Genomic DNA, 17,070 nt, shown 5'->3' with positions numbered 1-17,070 from the left:
CTGGAAGATGGTCAGGATATCTCCATTCCTTCATGGAGTTAAACCCCAAGGAATGTCCTAACTCTGCCCTTTTGGCTAAATGACCTTGGGCGAGCTGTATAACCTCTTTGAGTCTCATCTGTAAATTGGGGGCAATGATTCTGTGACGGTGGCTGTCAGCAGCACCGGCTCCTGTGCAGGAAGAAATGCTTTGTGAACTGCACACACAGGGCACGTGAGGGTGCTTGTGCTTCGGGGCTTTGCGAGGAAGACAGGAAAATCGGGAGCTGGCCGGGCAGGGTGGGGTGCCATTCCCAGAGCAGCGGGCTCCCCTCTGCGTTCCAGCCCATCGCTCCCTGAGGGGCCTGTGGCCTCTGGCCCTGCTGTATCCTGGGATGAAGAGCCCTTCCAGGGGGTGGGAAGCGGATGCTCCTGCTAGGGACAGTGGGGTAAGGGCACAGCTCCAGATTTGCCCTCAGGACCCATGGAGGGGGCGGGAAGCTGCACGTGCCTGGCCCCAGCGCCCCCTGCCCTGTGCCTCACAGAACTGCAGGACCTCATGCACATCTCCCGGGCCCGGAAGCCGGCGTTCATCCTGAGCTCCATGAGGGACGAGAAGCGGACGTAAGTGTCGGGGGCAGGCTCATGGGCAGGGCCTCTGCTGGGTGCCATGCAGCAGGTGTGGGACTTTTTCTAGTCTGTATCTGGCTCTGCAGGGTAGCTCGCACTCTCTGTAGTTCACAGCAAAGAGACTGAGTCTTTAGGGAGGCTGGGCCTGCTTCTCCGTCAATCACTGTGCCGACTCCGGGCCACACAGTGGAGCTGGCTGCGGCCCTGTCCCTTCTCTCTCCGACCCTGTCATGGATTGTCGGGGGAGATGGCCCAGCTCTCCTCTGGAGAGAGCCCTCAGCTGCCTTGATGCTGACCCTGCCTCCCTCCAAGAGCTAGTGGGTGGGTTGGTTCCCCAAGTATCTGCCGTATACCCAGGCCCATTCTAGGAGGCAGGCTGGGGTGATGGGCACAAAGGGAAGAAACCCAAGCAAGCCCTGTCCCTGAGGACAGTCCCTGGTGACAGTGGTTGTCAGAATCAGTGCCCACCAGCTCAGCGAGTTACCAGGACAAACGTGTTTCCTGTCAGCTGTGCTCTCTCCACCCTTCCCTGTAATGCTGGAGGTGGTTTATTTGTTCTGTCTTTTACTACCCTGTGCTCCTCACAGCCTTCCTAGGGAGGCATTAGTAACCTTGTTTTGCAAATGCAGAACCTGAGGTTAAGTGACTTGTTTAAGGTCGAGCAGACTCAGCCCAGGGCTTCCGAGTCCATGCCCTTTCTGCTCCTGCAGGCTCTCTCCTGGCTGCACCCCTGGTGCCCTCCCCTGCAGGGAAAGCTCTTCTCCCAGAAGCAGCTCCCAGGACCAGGCAGCCACATCGGTGGCTGGGCCTCTCCTCGTCAGAAGGCTCGGCTTCCCCTTGCTGTAGCCCACTCGTTTCCTCGGCCACCCTGTGCCATGTGCCCTGAGGGTGCACCTGCCCTGTTGGCCGTCTCCCCCTTCCCTCCCACTGCGCCCCCCCTCCCACACACACACCTGCACAGGGGCCAAGCAGGGTACCAGAGGGAGGACTGACAGGTCCCCGCCGGTAAGAGGAAGGAGGCAGCAGATTCTCCAGCAGGACTGGGGAGTCTGCACAAGCCTGAGCGCCCTCCCTAGAGGTGGGGCTGAGACAAGAGTCAGGATACCCCTGTGAGGACCTCCCCACGCAGGTGTGTGAGGACCTCCCCACGCAGGTCTCTGAGCCACACAGCTCAGCCCTGCTCCCTCCATTGCCAGCCCCACATCTTCAGAAAGGTCTCTTGCCTCTTTGCTCCAGCCTCCCTGGCCAGGGGCCCTGCAGGCCTCCGGCGACAGCACCGTCTCCTCTGACACGCTCTGGGCTTGCTGCAGGGCTGGGCAGCTTGTCCAGGAAAAGACGAGGGACCCCGCAGGCGGGCGGCGCAGGCTCCTTCATCTACCAGCTGTGTGTCCGTGGGACGCCTCCCGCCCGCAGAGCCGGGCCTTGCCCTCATGGGGGGAAGAAAGGCAGCAAACAAGTGACCAAAAGCAATTGCGGATGGAAGCGAGAAGGGCTCTGCACCACAGAAGTGGGTGGGGCAGGGGCGGGCTGAGCGGGAGCGTCCTGATGGCATCGGGCAGGCTTCTCTCAGTGGTGACATTTAAGCTGGGATAGAAAGAAGAGGAGGAGACCGGAAGGAAGGTTCCAGGTCTGAGCACAGACAATAGAGGCCTTCTTCCCCGGGGCAGGGGCTGGGCGAGGCAGGCCGTAGGGAGACGGGTCAGGATGTGTTGGAGAGTGTGTGATGCGGGAGTCCACAGACCCCGGTCCAGATCCACCTGTGTGACTCCGAGCTTCGTGTCCTCACAGATATGCACAGGGTGACAGGGAGTATCCACCTGGAAGGGGTTTGGAGCATTTAAGTGAGTTCATGCTGGTGGAAGCTCCTTATGGCTCCTGACGCACAGACGGTCCTTCCTCCGTGCTGCTCCCACCTGGCTGGAGGGGCCCGACCTTCTTGGACGCCCATTCCTTGTGGCCGCAGGAGAGCAGCCCTTCCCCCAGCCTTGTTTAATTCAAACAGACTTTTATCAGGCACCTGCTTCGGGTCAGGTCTGGGACTGGGGATCTGGATCTGACCAAAACCAAGTGGCCTTGGGGAGCCCCTGTTCAAAGTGTGGGAGACAGACCCAGGCGTCTGCCGAGGTGGCACATGGCCAGGGAAGTCTTCCCTGCCCCCTGCTGCCCTCACCTTCCTGTGTCTGTCTCTCTATTGCACCTTTCGCCTCCTGAAGTACTGTATTTATTCCTGTACTGACTTCGCTACGGCCTCCCCAAAGCCCCGGTAGCACACGAGCTCTGCAGGGCTTGGTCTCCACGCGCTCAAGCGGCTACCACGGGGCAGGTGCTCAGGGACACGGCATGCAAAGTGCCGGCTGTAATGGGACCCTCTTTTCTCCCACTGCTGTCCCCACCACAGCCGCGACCACCTGCTCTGCCTGGACGGAGGGGGCGTGAAAGGCCTCATCATCATCCAGCTCCTCATTGCCATTGAGAAGGCCTCGGGCATCGCCACCAAGGACCTCTTTGACTGGGTGGCGGGGACCAGCACGGGGGGCATCCTGGCCCTGGCCATCCTGCACAGTGAGGGCAGCCCCTGGGGTGCTGAGGCAGGACGGGTTGGGGCTGAGACCTGCCCTCAAATGGGGCTGAGTTTGTTCTCCGAGCTTTGCGGAGAATGTCATGGGGGAGGGGAGGGCCCATAGGCCCTTCGGGGGGTGGCTGGGGTGTTGGGGTCCGAGGCTGGAAGGAGGAAGGGCTGGGGGGTGGGCTAGGGTGATGCCCACCCAGCCACAGAGGACAGAGCTGGTTTCCCTCAGCGTTGGGAGCATTTTTATACCAGCTGCCATGCCCCTGCCAGGCAGACACAGAAGGGCCTCAGAACTGCTGGAAACGAGAAGCATTCTGAGGGTGGGTGGAGTTGGTGGCCTCAGGAATGAGGAATGTGACTCGGTGGGGTCACAAATGCCAGGGCCCTAGTCTGCACACTTCATTTTACCCACACAGGGTAATGGAGGCCCTGGGGGGAGAGGTGACCCAAAGTCACACGGCCCACTGGAGGGCTTGCTGGGGCTAGGAGTCCCAAGGACGCCCATCCCAGCACTCCCCAGCGACACACACAACCCACGCAGTTTGCTGTCACTACAATTTCCCAGAGGTGACGGGGCATTTTGCTTACTGGACAGACTTCCGGGTAGGCCTTGTCTCGGCTCGAGCAGTGTCTCCTTTATGGAGCTGTCTGGGCTGCGTGATGCTGCATGTGGGGGGTCCCCTCTGAACGAGCTACCGCCCGGCGGGAATTGTCTCAGCATCCCTGACTGGGGATCTCTGCCTGGGTTGGGTTCCATGCCCTCCAACTCGTCCTGCAGATCTGAAGGCACCAGGAGAGGACCCTCCCCCTCCAGGACATCAAGGCCTTCGGGCCAGGCCTGTGCTGGGTGCTAGGCGTGCAGGGCTGAGTCAGGTGCACGCCCCACCTCAAGGAGCCCCGGGTCCCATGGGGGAGGCATAGGCATCCGGGTGTTCCCAGTGTGAGGAGGCCATGGCCCGGCAGCCCAGGGTGTGCGTGGGAGGGACATGGGGCACAGCCAGCCCAGGAGGTGACCTAGAGCAGCGTCCCGTGGGGCCCTGAGAGGAGGAGGATTATGTCGGCAAAGCTGCTGGGACTTCTGTCCCCTGGCCTCTGGGGCCCCGTGTCCCCTCTCTGGTCTTCCCTGAGAGAAGGGCCAGCTCAGGGCTGGCTTCCGCCCAGCTGGGCATGAGATCTGGGTGTGGAGCAGAGTGGGCGGAGGTTCTAGTTTCTCCTCCAGAAAGGGTCACTTCCTTCTTCAGGGGACATTTATCCCCCATGCAGGGTCCTTCAGGCGCCCGGGGGCTATGGAAGGGATCTGAGAAGACGCCTAGTTCAACCTCTCCTGCGGGCAGAAGCCCTCCCCTCCGCAGCCCGCCGCTTGCACACCCCTGGGCCGGCTGAGGCGTGCTGGGCAGCTTCTCTGTACTGTGAGGTGCAACCTGCCCCTTGGAAGCTGTCTGTTCTCGCGGGACAGGGCTGGTCTTTCTACTCCATGGCAAATGGGGTGGACCTAGATTTATAAGCTTTTACACGTTCAGGACCCCTTCTTTAAAGAAAACATACAAATTACGAGTACAAGATTAAGTGCCGAGCCTTGGGGCTGCTGAAGGGGGTTTCTGCCTGTGGGGGAAGTTGCGAGGATGGTCCCAGGAGCCCCAGCTTGGTTGGTGCTTTGGTAAATCAGCCCCCCGCACCCCGCTGGTTCCTGTGCTCAGGCCCCCTGTCAGGGCAGCCCTCGCATCTCTCCCCACCTCCGACCCCCTTGTTCCTAGGCAAGTCCATGGCCTACATGCGTGGTGTGTACTTTCGCATGAAGGATGAGGTGTTCCAGGGCTCTCGGCCCTACGAGTCAGGGCCCCTGGAGGAGTTCCTGAAGCGGGAGTTTGGAGAGCACACCAAGATGACGGATGTCAAGAAACCCAAGTAAGCCTCCTTCTCCTCCTTTTCGGGAGCACAGCGGCTTTGGCCCCAGCCATGCACCCCGTCGGCTCTTCCTGGGAGCAGAGGGCTCCCTGCCCTGGTCTGATTAAAGCTGAATGCGGGGCGGGGGGCGGGGTGGTCGGCTGGGGAACACAGGTACAGAACACCCTCGACCCACGTCTGATGTTTTTCCACCCAAACAGCACATACCTGGCTCAAAGGGGGTCGGTTCTCGTCCCTCACACACAGACTTGCTGAGCACAGCTCTGCCCCCGGCACTGCCTGTGTGTGTGTGTGATGGGGTGATGCAACCATCAGGTGGGAAGGCTTACGATCTGGTTAGGAGATAAGTGACCTAAAAAAATGGCAGCCACGCAAGGCAGCATGTGCTTATTAAGAGGTCCCAGAAGAACCTTCAGCACCTCGCTTCTTTGTAGTATTTATTTCCCATCCTGGAATTACATTATCTGCAGACAAATACATTGTCTGCCTAACGCCTGGCTCGCCTGCCAGACTGTGAGCTCCGTGAAGCAGGAATGTGACTGCCTTGTTTTTCCGTTGCCCCAGTGTCTAGCACAGTGCCTGCCCCAGAGCAGACCCCTGAAAAGTGTTCAGCAACTGACTATCCGTGGAAGCAAGGGGGAGAAAGGACTGAGAACAAGGTGGTCAGGGAGGGCTTCCTGGAGGAAGTGAGGTGTGAGCGAGCCCTGGAGAGTTGGGAGGATTTCTTTTCATAGTAAAGCTTTTTTTTTTTTTCCATTTAATAACAACACATAGTCTTTTAAGAAAATCTGGAAGTTTTGGAAAGTAAAAAGAAGAGGAAAATATCCATGATTTATTAACCAAAAGTTAATGTTTTGAGAAACATTTTTTGTATATTTTATCCTAGACATTTTTTTTCTTTTCTATGGTGAAATAGAACATACATTTAGAAAAGGACATTAAACAGTTCCATGAATAATTCTAAAAGACACCCACATATGACCACCAGCCAAGTCCAAAAGCCCCTTGAGTGTGTGCCAGCCCCCATCATAGCTCCTGCTTCCCCTCCACCTCCCACGGAGGTAACCATTCTCCTGTGACCCGGATTTCCTGGACTTTCTGTCTAGTTTCGGCACCTGAATGCAGCCCTGAGCACGGTTCCGGTCCTGCCTGTCTCTGGGCTTGGACGGAATCCTTTTGTGTGTTATCCTTCCTTCTGTCAATGCCGCATTTGTCAGCATGGTCCCTACTGTTGGGTGAAGCTGTGCTTCATTCATTCTCACGGCTCATATGACTATGCCCCCACGGTTTATTTCTCCAGATACCTTCAACGGGCACTTGGGTTGTTCCGTTTGGGCCTCTTGAGTCTGCAGTGGACATCTTGGGACTTATCAGACGACCCCGTGGGGCACATGCCTAGGAGCAGAGCTGCCAAGTCTGCTTGGCCTCAACCCTTAGATTCTGCCCAGCTGTTTTCCAAAGTGGTGGTTTCTATTTCCACTCCCATTAGCCATGTTTGAGAGTTCCTGGCACTCTGCATTCTTGCTAACATTGGTTATTGCCAAACCAATTTAGCTTTATAACGTTTTTGTCTTTATAAATCTGGGGTGAAAGATACTGTCTCTGTTGATTGGAATTTTCATCTTCCTCATTACTAGTGGGGTTGAACACCTTTTCATATGTTTAGAGACCGTCTGGATTTCCTCTTTTATAAAGTTCCTATTCAAGTGTTTTACCCATTTTGGGCAAAATTGGGTTGTGTGTTGGGGGTTATGAGGCTTCTTAATTCTCTTTTTTATATTTTGAAAACTAGTCCTTTGATGGATCTCTTCTCCCACTCTAGGCTTGTCTTTTCACTCTCCTTACGGTGTTTTGTTGATGAGCAGATGTTTTTTTGTGTTTTTTTTTTTTTCCGGTACACGGGCCTCTCACTGCTGTGGCCTCTCTCATTGCGGAGCACAGGCTCTGGTCACGCAGGCTCAGCGGCCATGGCTCACGGGCCCAGCCGCTCCGCGGCATGTAGGATCTTCCCGGACCAGGGCACGAACCTGCGTCCCCCGCATCGGCAGGCAGACTCTCAACCACTGCGCCACCAGGGAAGCCCGAGCAGATGTTCTTGATGCAGCAGAATTTAGAAATGTTTTCCTTATTATGATTTGTGCTTTTTATATCCATTCAATAACCCTTCCTTAACTGGAGGCATGGAGCTGCTTTCCTGGGTCTCAGGTCGGGAAGCTCCCTCGATCTGCCTATCACGTTTAGGTCTTTTATCAACCTGGAGTTGATTTTTGTATCAGGAGAAATCCAATTTCCTGTTTTCCCCACGAATAACCAGTTTCCCCAGCCTCACCTGTGAAAAGTCTGTCTTTCCCTCCACATCGCAGGTCTTGCTTCCTCTGCAGTGGGTCCAGGTCCTTCTTGGGTCTGTTTTTGACCACGGAGCCCTTATTCTGCAGTGTTTATAGCAAGTTTATAGCAGGGCTCCCCACCTTGTCCTTCTTCAGGACTATTGTTGGAGGCCCTTTAGAGAAGTAGTTAAGAGCATGTACCCTGAAGTTTCCTTTTCTCGAAAATGGGAATAATATACTGCCTGCTTCCTGGGGCTTACATGAGAAGTAAAAAAGTTGTGTTTATAAAGCACGTAAAAAGCACCTAGCACGTAGAAGTGCCGTATAAGATGTGGGTTACTTGTTGCTATTTGCGCTTCCATAGAAATTGTAGAATCAGACTGTCAGATTCTACAGAAAAGCAAATCCTGTTGGGATTTTGATTGTGATTATATTGAATCTGTATGCTTTATTTTTTTCTTATTGAAGTATACTTGATTTACAATATTGTGTTTCTGGTGTACAGCAAAGTGATTCAGTTATACACACACACATGTATTGTTTTTCATATTCTTTTCCATTACGATTTATTATAGGATATTGAATATAGTTCCTTGTGCTATACAGTAGGACCTTGTTGTTTATCTATTATATATATAGGAGTTTTTTGTGAGCTTATTTAGGGGAGAATTGACATCTTAAAACACCAAGTCTTCCAATTAGGGAACATAGCAAAACATTCCATTTGTTGAAAGTTTGTCAGTACAGTTTTATAATTTTATCTATAGCAGTCTTACACACCTGTTATTTTTATTCTTTTTTTTTTTTTTTTTTTTTTGCTGTACACGGGCCTCTCACTGTTGTGGCCTCTCCCGTTGCGGAGCACAGGCTCCGGACGCGCAGGCTCAGAGGCCATGGCTCACGGGCCCAGCCGCTCCGCGGCACGTGGAATCTTCCCGGACCGGGGCACGAACCCGTGTCCCCTGCATCGGCAGGCGGACTCTCAACCACTGCGCCACCAGGGAAGCCCTGTCAGAATACTTTTTGCCTTGACTTTGTCTGCTATTAATATAGTTAGCCTAGCTTTCGTTGGTTATATCTGCATGTGGTGTGTCTGTGCTCGTGCTTTAATTCAGCCTTCTTGATCCCTATGTTTTACATGTCTCTCTTGTAAATAGCCTATAGTTGTACTTGTTCTTTATCTGATCTGTGCATTTAGTGTATTTATAGATTTTTATTGCATAGTAATATATTTATTTAGGTTATTTAATTAGTTAGGTCTGTTTCAGCTGATTTGTTTGGCTATCAGAGCCCTCATATCGTTAATCTAATAGTTTATGTGGCTGGTCCGTTTATACTTACATAATTACTCATATTTGGGGGACGACCCATGCTATCCTATTTTGTTCCGTGTTTCTTGCCTTCTTTTGGATTTACTGAATAGTTTTAATCATTACATTCCACCCCCAACCCAATAGTTTGAAATTTATGCACTCATTTCTGTTGTCTTTTTTTTTAGTGCATATTATAGAAGTCTAAATTTAATTGATACCATTATCCCCTCTCAGATAATCAAGGATTTTTTTTTTAAAAGAAAATTGCAGAAGAATTTGGATGGCACAAATCATTCTTTTTTTTTTTGAATTTTATTTTATTTATTTTTTATACTGCAGGTTCTTATTAGTTATCCATTTTATACATATCAGTATATACATGTCAATCCCAATCTCCCAGTTCATCCCACCACCACCACCCACCCCCCACTTTCCCCCCTTGGTGTACCTACATTTGTTCTCTACATCTGTATCTATATTGTGCTTTGCAAACCAGTTCTTCTGTATCATTTTTCTAGATTCCACATATATGCGTTAATATACGTTATTTGTTTTCCTCTTTCTGAGTTACTTCACTTGTATGACAGTCTCTAGGTCCATGCCATCTTATGGGAAAACCCAAACGAACTTTTTGGCCAACCCAATAATTACTTTTCTGAATTTTAAATCTATCTTGTTTTTTTAAAACCTCACAAGATATTGTTTTTTGAAGTTGATGTTTATTTATATTTATCTAGTGGTGAGCTGGGAAACCAGATCTCTAGGGGGATAAAACCCTGGTTTTTAGTGTTTGCCAATTCCCATGGTGTAAATACCCCGACCATGGCTGATTTCAAGCTACCAACAGTTTAACAACCAGCTCATGAGATTTAGCAATAGGTTCTCACGAGCCAGTATGAGCTGGCTCCAGCTCATGTATGTGTGTGTGTGTATGAGTATGCATATGTGTGTGTGTATGTATACATGTGTATCACTTCTTTGCTTTACAGTCTTTCCTGTGACCACCTTCCTCCTGCCTAAAGTACCCTCTTTTGCCTTTCCCATAGAGATGGTCTGCTGGTAGTGAATTCTCCACTAGCAGAGTTGTTTGAAAATAGGTTTATTTCACTCTCATCATTTGAAACTAGTTGTATTTCACCCTTATCAGTTGAACATTCTTTTATTTCTCTCTTATTCTTGTTGAGTATAGAATTCTAGGCTGGTGATTTTCTTGTAGAACAAGAAAGATATCATTCTATACCTTTTGGCATCCATTGTTACACTTGCAGTCAATTTCAATTTAACTCTTACTCCTTTGAAAGTAAGTAGTCTTTTTTCCTCTGGCTGCTTTTATTTATGTGTGGGTTTATTTGTTTTTGGTGCTCTACAGCTGCACTAAGATATATCTAGTTATGAATTCCTTCTAATTTATCCTGCATGGGATTTGTTGGCCTTCTTAAATCTTTGGATTCATGTCTTTCTTCAGTTCTGGAAGCCTGAGTCATTATCAGTTCAACCTTGCCTCTGCCTAATTTTCTCTTGCCTCTCCTTCTGGAACTCCAATTGAAAATGTTAGAGCTTTTCTGTTTTTCATGTCTTTTAACTTCTGTATATTCTTTCATTTTATCTCTCTGCGTTGCATTCTGGATAATTTCTTCTTACCTATTTTCCAATTCACTAATTCTCTCTTTAACTTTATGTGATTTTCCATTTAACCTATTCATTGAATTTTTATTTATTTATTTATTTAAATTTCTGGAAGTACTCTTTGTTTTTTCTTCAGATCTTCTAGGTCATTACTTATAGTTTTCTATTCCCTGAAAATATTATCAAGCTTGTGTTTGATGTCTTTCAACATTGTAAGCATAGCTGGGGTTTTTTTTTTATAATTTTATTTTATTTTTGGCTGCATTGGGTCTTCATTGCTGCACATGGGCGTTCTCTAGTTGCTGCGAGCAGGGGCTACTCTTCATTGCAGTGCATGGGCTTCTCATTGCGGTGGCTTCTCTTGTTGTGGATCACGGGCTCTAGGCACACAGGCTTCAGTAGTTGTGGCACGCGGGCTCAGTAGCTGTGGTTCGCAGGCTCTAGAGCGCAGGCTCAGTAGTTGTGGTGCATGGGCTTAATTGCTCCACAGCATGTGGGATCTTCCTGGACCAGGGCTCAAACCCGTGTCCCCTGCATTGGCAGGCGGATTCTTAACCACTGTGCCACCAGGGAAGTCCCAAGCATAGCTGTTTTACAGTCTTTGTTTGAGGATTCAAATAACTGCTGTCTATGTAGGTATGTTTTGCTGTTTGTGTTGTTTATGCTTATTTTTATTCATGGTGTTTTATTTCTTGACGTCCCCCTTCCCACCTTTTTTGGAACTGTGTGGTATTCCTTAGTGTTGAGAAATATGTGCAGATTCTGTGAAGCCTAGAATGAGGGTATCTTCTCCAGAGTGTCTTATGTTGTATCTTCCAGGTACCCATGTACAGTAGCATCTAGGGTCACTGTAACTAAATTCTTGGCATGAAGGTTTTGGAACTTCCCCCCAAGTGATGAGAATTTAGACTACAGATCTGCAGGAGGGTTAGTTTGTGGTTATACATTTTCAGGGACTTTTTTTTTTTCCTCCTTTCTTTGTTTAATGCCAGCCAACTTTACTCACAGCCTCCAGGCGTGGGAAAGGGGCAGGTTTATTTCTGGTTTACCCTTGTCCAAGAGGGTAGCCCTTTGGGATTACAACCTAATGTGGGGAGGGTCTCCCATTAGATCCCTAACCTTCAGTGAACCCTGGGCTTTGACTTCTGTCCCTCTGGCCCCATGAGGCCATCAGCATGGAAGTTCAAAGTGATAGTTTGGTGTCTGCCTTCAGGTCAGAGATGTGTCTGTGCTCCATTTACCTCTGTGAGTTCTTGCTTATCCTCAGAGTTTACCCTCATCTTTCCTTTCTATCTTATCAGATCTTCTGTGCTCTTTTTTTTTGAATTTTATTTAATTTATTTTTTTATACAGCACATTCTTATTAGTCATCAATTTTATACACATCAGTGTATACATGTCAATCCCAATCACCCAATCTTCTGTGCTTTTTAAAAATTTTTTTTTGCGGTACGCGGGCCTCTCACTGCTGTGGCCTCTCCCGTTGCGGAGCACAGGCTCTGGACGCGCAGGCTCAGCGGCCATGGCTCATGGGCCCAGCCGCTCCGCGGCATGTGGGATCTTCCCGGACCGAGGCACGAACCTGCGTCCCCTGCATCGGCAGGCAGACTCTCAACCACTGTGCCACCAGGGAAGCCCCTTCTGTGCTTTGGAGATCAAAAAAAAATTTTTTTCCAGCATTTAGTTTTTTGTTCATTGAGAGGTATGTTCAAATAACCTTTCCACAAGATTCTTAGAGGTGGAAAACTAATCTTTTTTTCCCATGCGTAGTTTTTGTTCCCTTTTCTTTATATTTTTCATGTAACAAACACCTTTCTGTGTTAGTCTCAACTCCTTGCTAGTGTAATTTGAAATGGCTGCAAAACATTCCATTGTTTAGGCACTCCCTCCTATTATTTCCATGTAGAGCATTCACTTTTCACTGTAATAAATTACACTGCATGAATAGCCTTAAACAAAAAGCTTTCATTGTAACCAAGATTATTCCCTTAGGCTGGACTTTCCAAAACGGAATTCCCAGATCAAAGAGCCAGGACAGGTCTTCCCTGGTAGCGTAGTGGTTAAGAATCTGCCTGCCAGTGCAGGGGACACGGGTTCGAGCCCTGGTCCAGGAAGATCGCACGTGCCACAGAGCGGCTGGGACTGTGTCCCACAACTACTGAGCCTGTGCTCTAGAGCCCACAAGCCACAACTACTGAACCCGCATGCCACAACTACTGAAGCCCGCGCGTGCCTAGAGCCCATGCTCCGGAACAAGAGAAGCCACCGCAATGAGAAGCCTGCACACCTCAACGAAGAGTAGCCCCCACTCGCGGCAAATAGAGAAAGCCCTCATGCAGCAACAAAGACCCAACACAGCCAAAAATAAAGAAAGAAAATAAATTTTTTTAAAAAGAGCCAGGACATTTGTAAGGGTCTGAATACATATTAGTTTCCAAGGGGGCTGTGTCAGTCTACACTCCCCTCAGTACTTAAGGATGTCTGAGTCTCTTGAGACAGTTAGGAGTCTTCTTTAATAGGTTCTAGACTCACATGGTAGAACACTGATTAGGTATCAGAGATGACATGCTGAAAAGTCTCCCCCGACTCCTGTCCTGGAGCTGCAGCCCCCAAGCAGTCCCCTGTCCCAGAGGCAGCTCACTGTTGCCAGGTTCTGCACATGGGTCCTTCCAGAGCTACCCTCTGACCAAGCAAATAGGTACATAGGGTCTTTGGGGGTTTGTTTTTAAATAAACGGTGGCATATTATACACACTGTCCTGAACCTTGCTTTTTCCACTTAAATATAAATCTTGGCGCTCACTATCCATCAGTGCACGAAGCAATACCTCAGCCGTTCTCCAGCGACACAGACCCCACTGCGCAGAGGAGCCGCGGAGCATGAACCGTCCCACTGGTGGACATTTAGTTGTTTCCAGTCGTTTGATTTAATGCCATTAATAGCCTAGTGTGTGCCTATCTCCCCGCACATGTGGGAGTGTCTTAGGATGGGTTCCCAGAAGTAGGAATGCTGAGTTTAAGAATTAGTGCGTCGGTGGTTTGGACAAAAATTCCCAAAGGTGGATTGTCAAGGGCGGATGGGTCAGTGGCTTCAGTGTCCTGCTCCTTGTTTCTCTCCAGGGTGATGCTGACAGGGACACTGTCTGACCGGCAGCCGGCTGAACTCCACCTCTTCCGGAATTATGAGGCTCCAGAGTGTGTACGGGAGCCTCGTATTGGCCAGAACGTTAACCTAAAGCCTCCAACTCAACCCTCAGGTTAAAACCATGTTTGATACATCTGTGGGAAGTGATTGGCCCGAGAGGCTGCAGGTTGGTGGGTGGGAGTCGCAAGCTTGCTGCCAGGCACCCCCAGCCCACCACCATCCCACCCACTGCCCTGGTCGTCCCTCCCAAGGGTATCAGCTGAGGGTCGGCAGAGCCAGGGAGCCATCAGGCCTCGGGCAGGCTGCACCCTGCCTTCCACCAGGATGGCGGGGCCAGACAGCATGGCCTGTCGGTCCTGCTTCTGAAGAGTCCCCAGCCTCACCCTCTTCCCACAGTGCCATGTGCACACATACACACACACACCCTTAGATCTGAAACGCACATCTCTTGTGCCACTGGGCCCCCTCCTCCCCCACCCGCAGAGCAGCTGGTGTGGCGGGCAGCCCGGAGCAGTGGGGCAGCCCCCACCTACTTCCGGCCCAGCGGGCGCTTCCTGGATGGCGGGCTGCTGGCCAACAACCCCACGCTGGACGCCATGACGGAGATCCATGAGTACAACCAGGACTTGATCCGCAAGGTGAGAGCCACCTCGGGTTGGAGGGGCTGGAACTGACCGCCCACAGCGGTCTTGACTGTACTCTGGGCTGACTCCTGGGAGAGCAAATGGCTTTTCTTCATGCATTCATTCATTTGTGCACTTAACAGCAATTTTATGTCACGCTCGAACCTGCCTGAGTGGTGGTGTCTGCCCAAAGCACTGTGCTAAGAGGGATTCTGAGGCTCAGTCCGGACTAGGTGGTGAAGGGTGTTATGATCAATTAACAGCATCTGCTGTGTGTGGGGAGGACAGCATGCATACCAGTATGTGCCGCTTTACAGGCCTAGCCACGCTGCCCGGCCTGGACACACACGCCTGGGGAGCTCACATTTAGGGGAGACAGTCCATAAACAAGGACACATCCATCCGAGTGTTTTAGGTGCTGTGACAGAGAACTGTGCAGGGGCCCAGGAGCATCACCCCTGCTGAGAGACATGAGGGCTCAGAAAGGGCTCACAGAGGAGGGGAGCCCATGCTGAGGCCTTTGGGGATGGGGCAGTGCAGAGTCAGTGATCGTGAGGAAGAGAAGCGGCCCTCAGCCCGAGGAGCTTCGTGCAGAGGTGGGCAGGGCCCACTCAGGTTAGGAGAAGCAGTGTGGTGTGGGGGCCTCTGGGTCTGGGGCCTGCCTCTGCCCGTGCTTCACCTCAGCCACTGCCTAGGGCTGTTGATAGTACCTGCCTGGGGACTGTCGTGAGGCTTCCGTGGCCTCTTATCTGTGAAATGTTTAGGACAGTGCCTGACCTTGAGTGTGCCGCATCCTTGTTGGCTGTAGTTGTCACTGCGGTCATCACCAAGCCCCTGATGAAACCGCAGGCGGCAGGGAGGTGAGCGCTCTCTAGGGGCCACATGTGGAAGGGCAGGCTTCCTGGAGGAAGAAGGAATCAGTGAGACTGTGGGATGGGGAAGGGTGCTCAAACATCACTCGTCTGAGTGCATGGGGAGCCTGGGTAGGTGGGTTGCCAAGGTCGCCCAGAAGACTGGCAGGAGAACTTGTTCCGAAGCAAAAGAGAGGCGGCGCAGGCTGTGCTTCTGCCACAGGAGGCCTGTGCTCCTCTTCACAAGCCCCCAGGGAGCCTCTCTCTTACCCCTGGGTGCCCCCCATCTGTGGGGCAGGCCTCCTCTCACCTGTCCTGTCCCAACAGGGTCAGGGCAACAAGGTGAAGAAACTCTCCGTTGTCGTCTCCTTGGGGACAGGGAGGTCCCCGCAGGTGCCTGTGACCTGTGTGGACGTCTTCCGTCCCAGCAGCCCCTGGGAACTGGCCAAGACTGTTTTTGGGGCCAAGGAACTGGGCAAGATGGTGGTGGAATGTGTGAGTATGGGCCCCTCCCCAGGCCCACTTCCCTTGGGATCTCAGCCCCAGGATGAGGCTTCCCGTGGGACCCTGGGTGTCATGGGGATGGCAGGGCTCTGTTGACCCTCCTCAGCCAGCTCGGGGCAGGGGCGTTCCCCTTCCCCTATAGTGTCTCAGTGCTGGCAGGGACCTTCGGTGACCACCTCCAGTGGGATTTTCAAGCATTTTTTAGCTGTGGATTTCTTCCTTCAAACACAGCCCATGTGGAAGCCCAGAATGTCAGATGGACAAAAGCTAAGGGGGCAGGGAGGTGGAGGCCTGTCCACTCAGCCCCTCCATGCTCACTGACCCTGAACGCTGCCGAGCCACCTGTCAAAGCCACAGACCGTGCCCCTCTGCATAGCTGGGACAGTCACTGCAGCCCAGAAAGGGGGATTTGCCTTAAGGCACTCTGCTGATAGGGGGCTAAGCCAACCTGGAACCTGGGGACCCTAGGCAGGGGCTGTGTGTGTGGTGTGTGCTGGACGCTCACAGAGGCTGCTTCTCACCAGTGCACAGATCCGGACGGGCGGGCCGTGGACCGGGCCCGGGCCTGGTGCGAGATGGTTGGCATCCAGTACTTCAGGTGAGGGCTCTGCTGGCCCCAGTCCCCAGCCTGGACTTTCCCTTTCCCCAAGGAGGTGCTGTGTGTCCCGAGTCCGCCCAAGTCCTAGCCCTTGTCCCCTACCCAGGCCGAGTGTCCTGGGGGTGACCCCTCCTCCTTGATCCGGACAGACTGAGTCCCCAGCTGGGGACAGACATCATGCTGGACGAGGTCAATGACACGGTGCTGGTCAACGCCCTCTGGGAGACTGAGGTCTACATCTACGAGCACCGGGAGCAGTTCCAGGAGCTCATCCAGCTGCTGCTCTCCCCGTGAGGCCGCCGGGCCCCCAGCTGTCCCCAGGCCCAGCTGGGAGGCGGGGCAGAGCCAGGCCCAGGCAGCTCTGTGTCCACAGCCCCGGCCTAGCGGGGCACGGGGCTTCCTGCGTAAGGCTGGTCCTCGGGCCTCTCTCCCGCTCTGTCCCCGCCTGCTGGCTCTTTGTGTCCTTCCAGCTTAGGAAGCCTCAGGCCTCACTCAGGCTGCTCCCTGACCCCCAAGGTGGCTCAAACACTAAGGCCTCCCAGAGGGCCCCAGGCTCTTCCCAGGCCCCTGGAGCTGCAGAGACCCCTTCTACCCTCTGCCCTCTCCGCTGGGGGTGGAGCCAGAGAAGCGGGCCATCACCACCCCATCGGGAGGGAAGACCTAGGAGTGGGGTGTCCCATTCGACTTTGCCCCTCCGCGCACCCCAGCTGCCCACCCACGAGCTGTCCTCAGCTCTCAAAGGCCACTCCTGTGACTTAAGTTATTCTTCCCGACAGAAAGTGGTTTCTGACTGGGGAGGGGCTCCAGGGACTGCCCCGAACTGTGAAATAAATGGTTCAGTTCTGGTTTGCCTGTGTTGTGTGCACTGTGGTGTGAGTGCCCCCCCCCCCGCCAGCCCCCCTCAGCCTTGACCTTCAGCCTTGGCTGTCACCTGCCTGTGCCCACGCAGACGGATGGAAGCTCTGGTTCCCAGGCTCCGCGGGCTAGGGACACCTCTCCTC

The 17,070-nt window shown here is 52.4% G+C and overlaps 1 protein-coding gene across 8 annotated transcripts in view; it reads left to right on the top strand.

The window, feature by feature from the left end:
* The window catches only part of PLA2G6 (phospholipase A2 group VI), a 50,289-nt gene extending 33,386 nt beyond the window's left edge, over positions 1 to 16,903 (top strand). For 4 of the 8 annotated variants that reach the window (XM_089921309.1, XM_022596648.3, XM_089921308.1 and 1 more), the window contains 8 exons: positions 525 to 603; positions 3,008 to 3,171; positions 4,933 to 5,083; positions 13,469 to 13,605; positions 13,977 to 14,131; positions 15,295 to 15,462; positions 15,996 to 16,069; positions 16,219 to 16,903. In XM_089921309.1, coding sequence (XP_089777435.1) covers positions 525 to 603; positions 3,008 to 3,171; positions 4,933 to 5,083; positions 13,469 to 13,605; positions 13,977 to 14,131; positions 15,295 to 15,462; positions 15,996 to 16,069; positions 16,219 to 16,363 — 1,073 coding nt within the window. In that variant the 3' untranslated portion in view covers positions 16,364 to 16,903. Of the gene's footprint in view, positions 1 to 524; positions 604 to 3,007; positions 3,172 to 4,932; positions 5,084 to 13,468; positions 13,606 to 13,976; positions 14,132 to 15,294; positions 15,463 to 15,995; positions 16,070 to 16,175 lie in introns of those variants that run through there. The other 4 variants (XM_022596652.2, XM_022596651.2, XM_022596647.2 and 1 more) reach the window with 3 other exon arrangements.
* Positions 16,904 to 17,070: the final 167 nt, after the last annotated feature.

The sequence above is a fragment of the Delphinapterus leucas genome, chromosome 11 (assembly GCF_059928025.1).
Source record: "Delphinapterus leucas isolate spDelLeu-1000000601 "Yukka" chromosome 11, BTC_Dleu_Yukka2, whole genome shotgun sequence".
In the NCBI taxonomy this organism is placed as follows: Eukaryota; Metazoa; Chordata; class Mammalia; order Artiodactyla; family Monodontidae; genus Delphinapterus; species Delphinapterus leucas.
The sequence above is the reverse complement of the archived record's forward strand: the minus strand, read 5'-3'. Positions and strand labels throughout refer to the sequence as shown.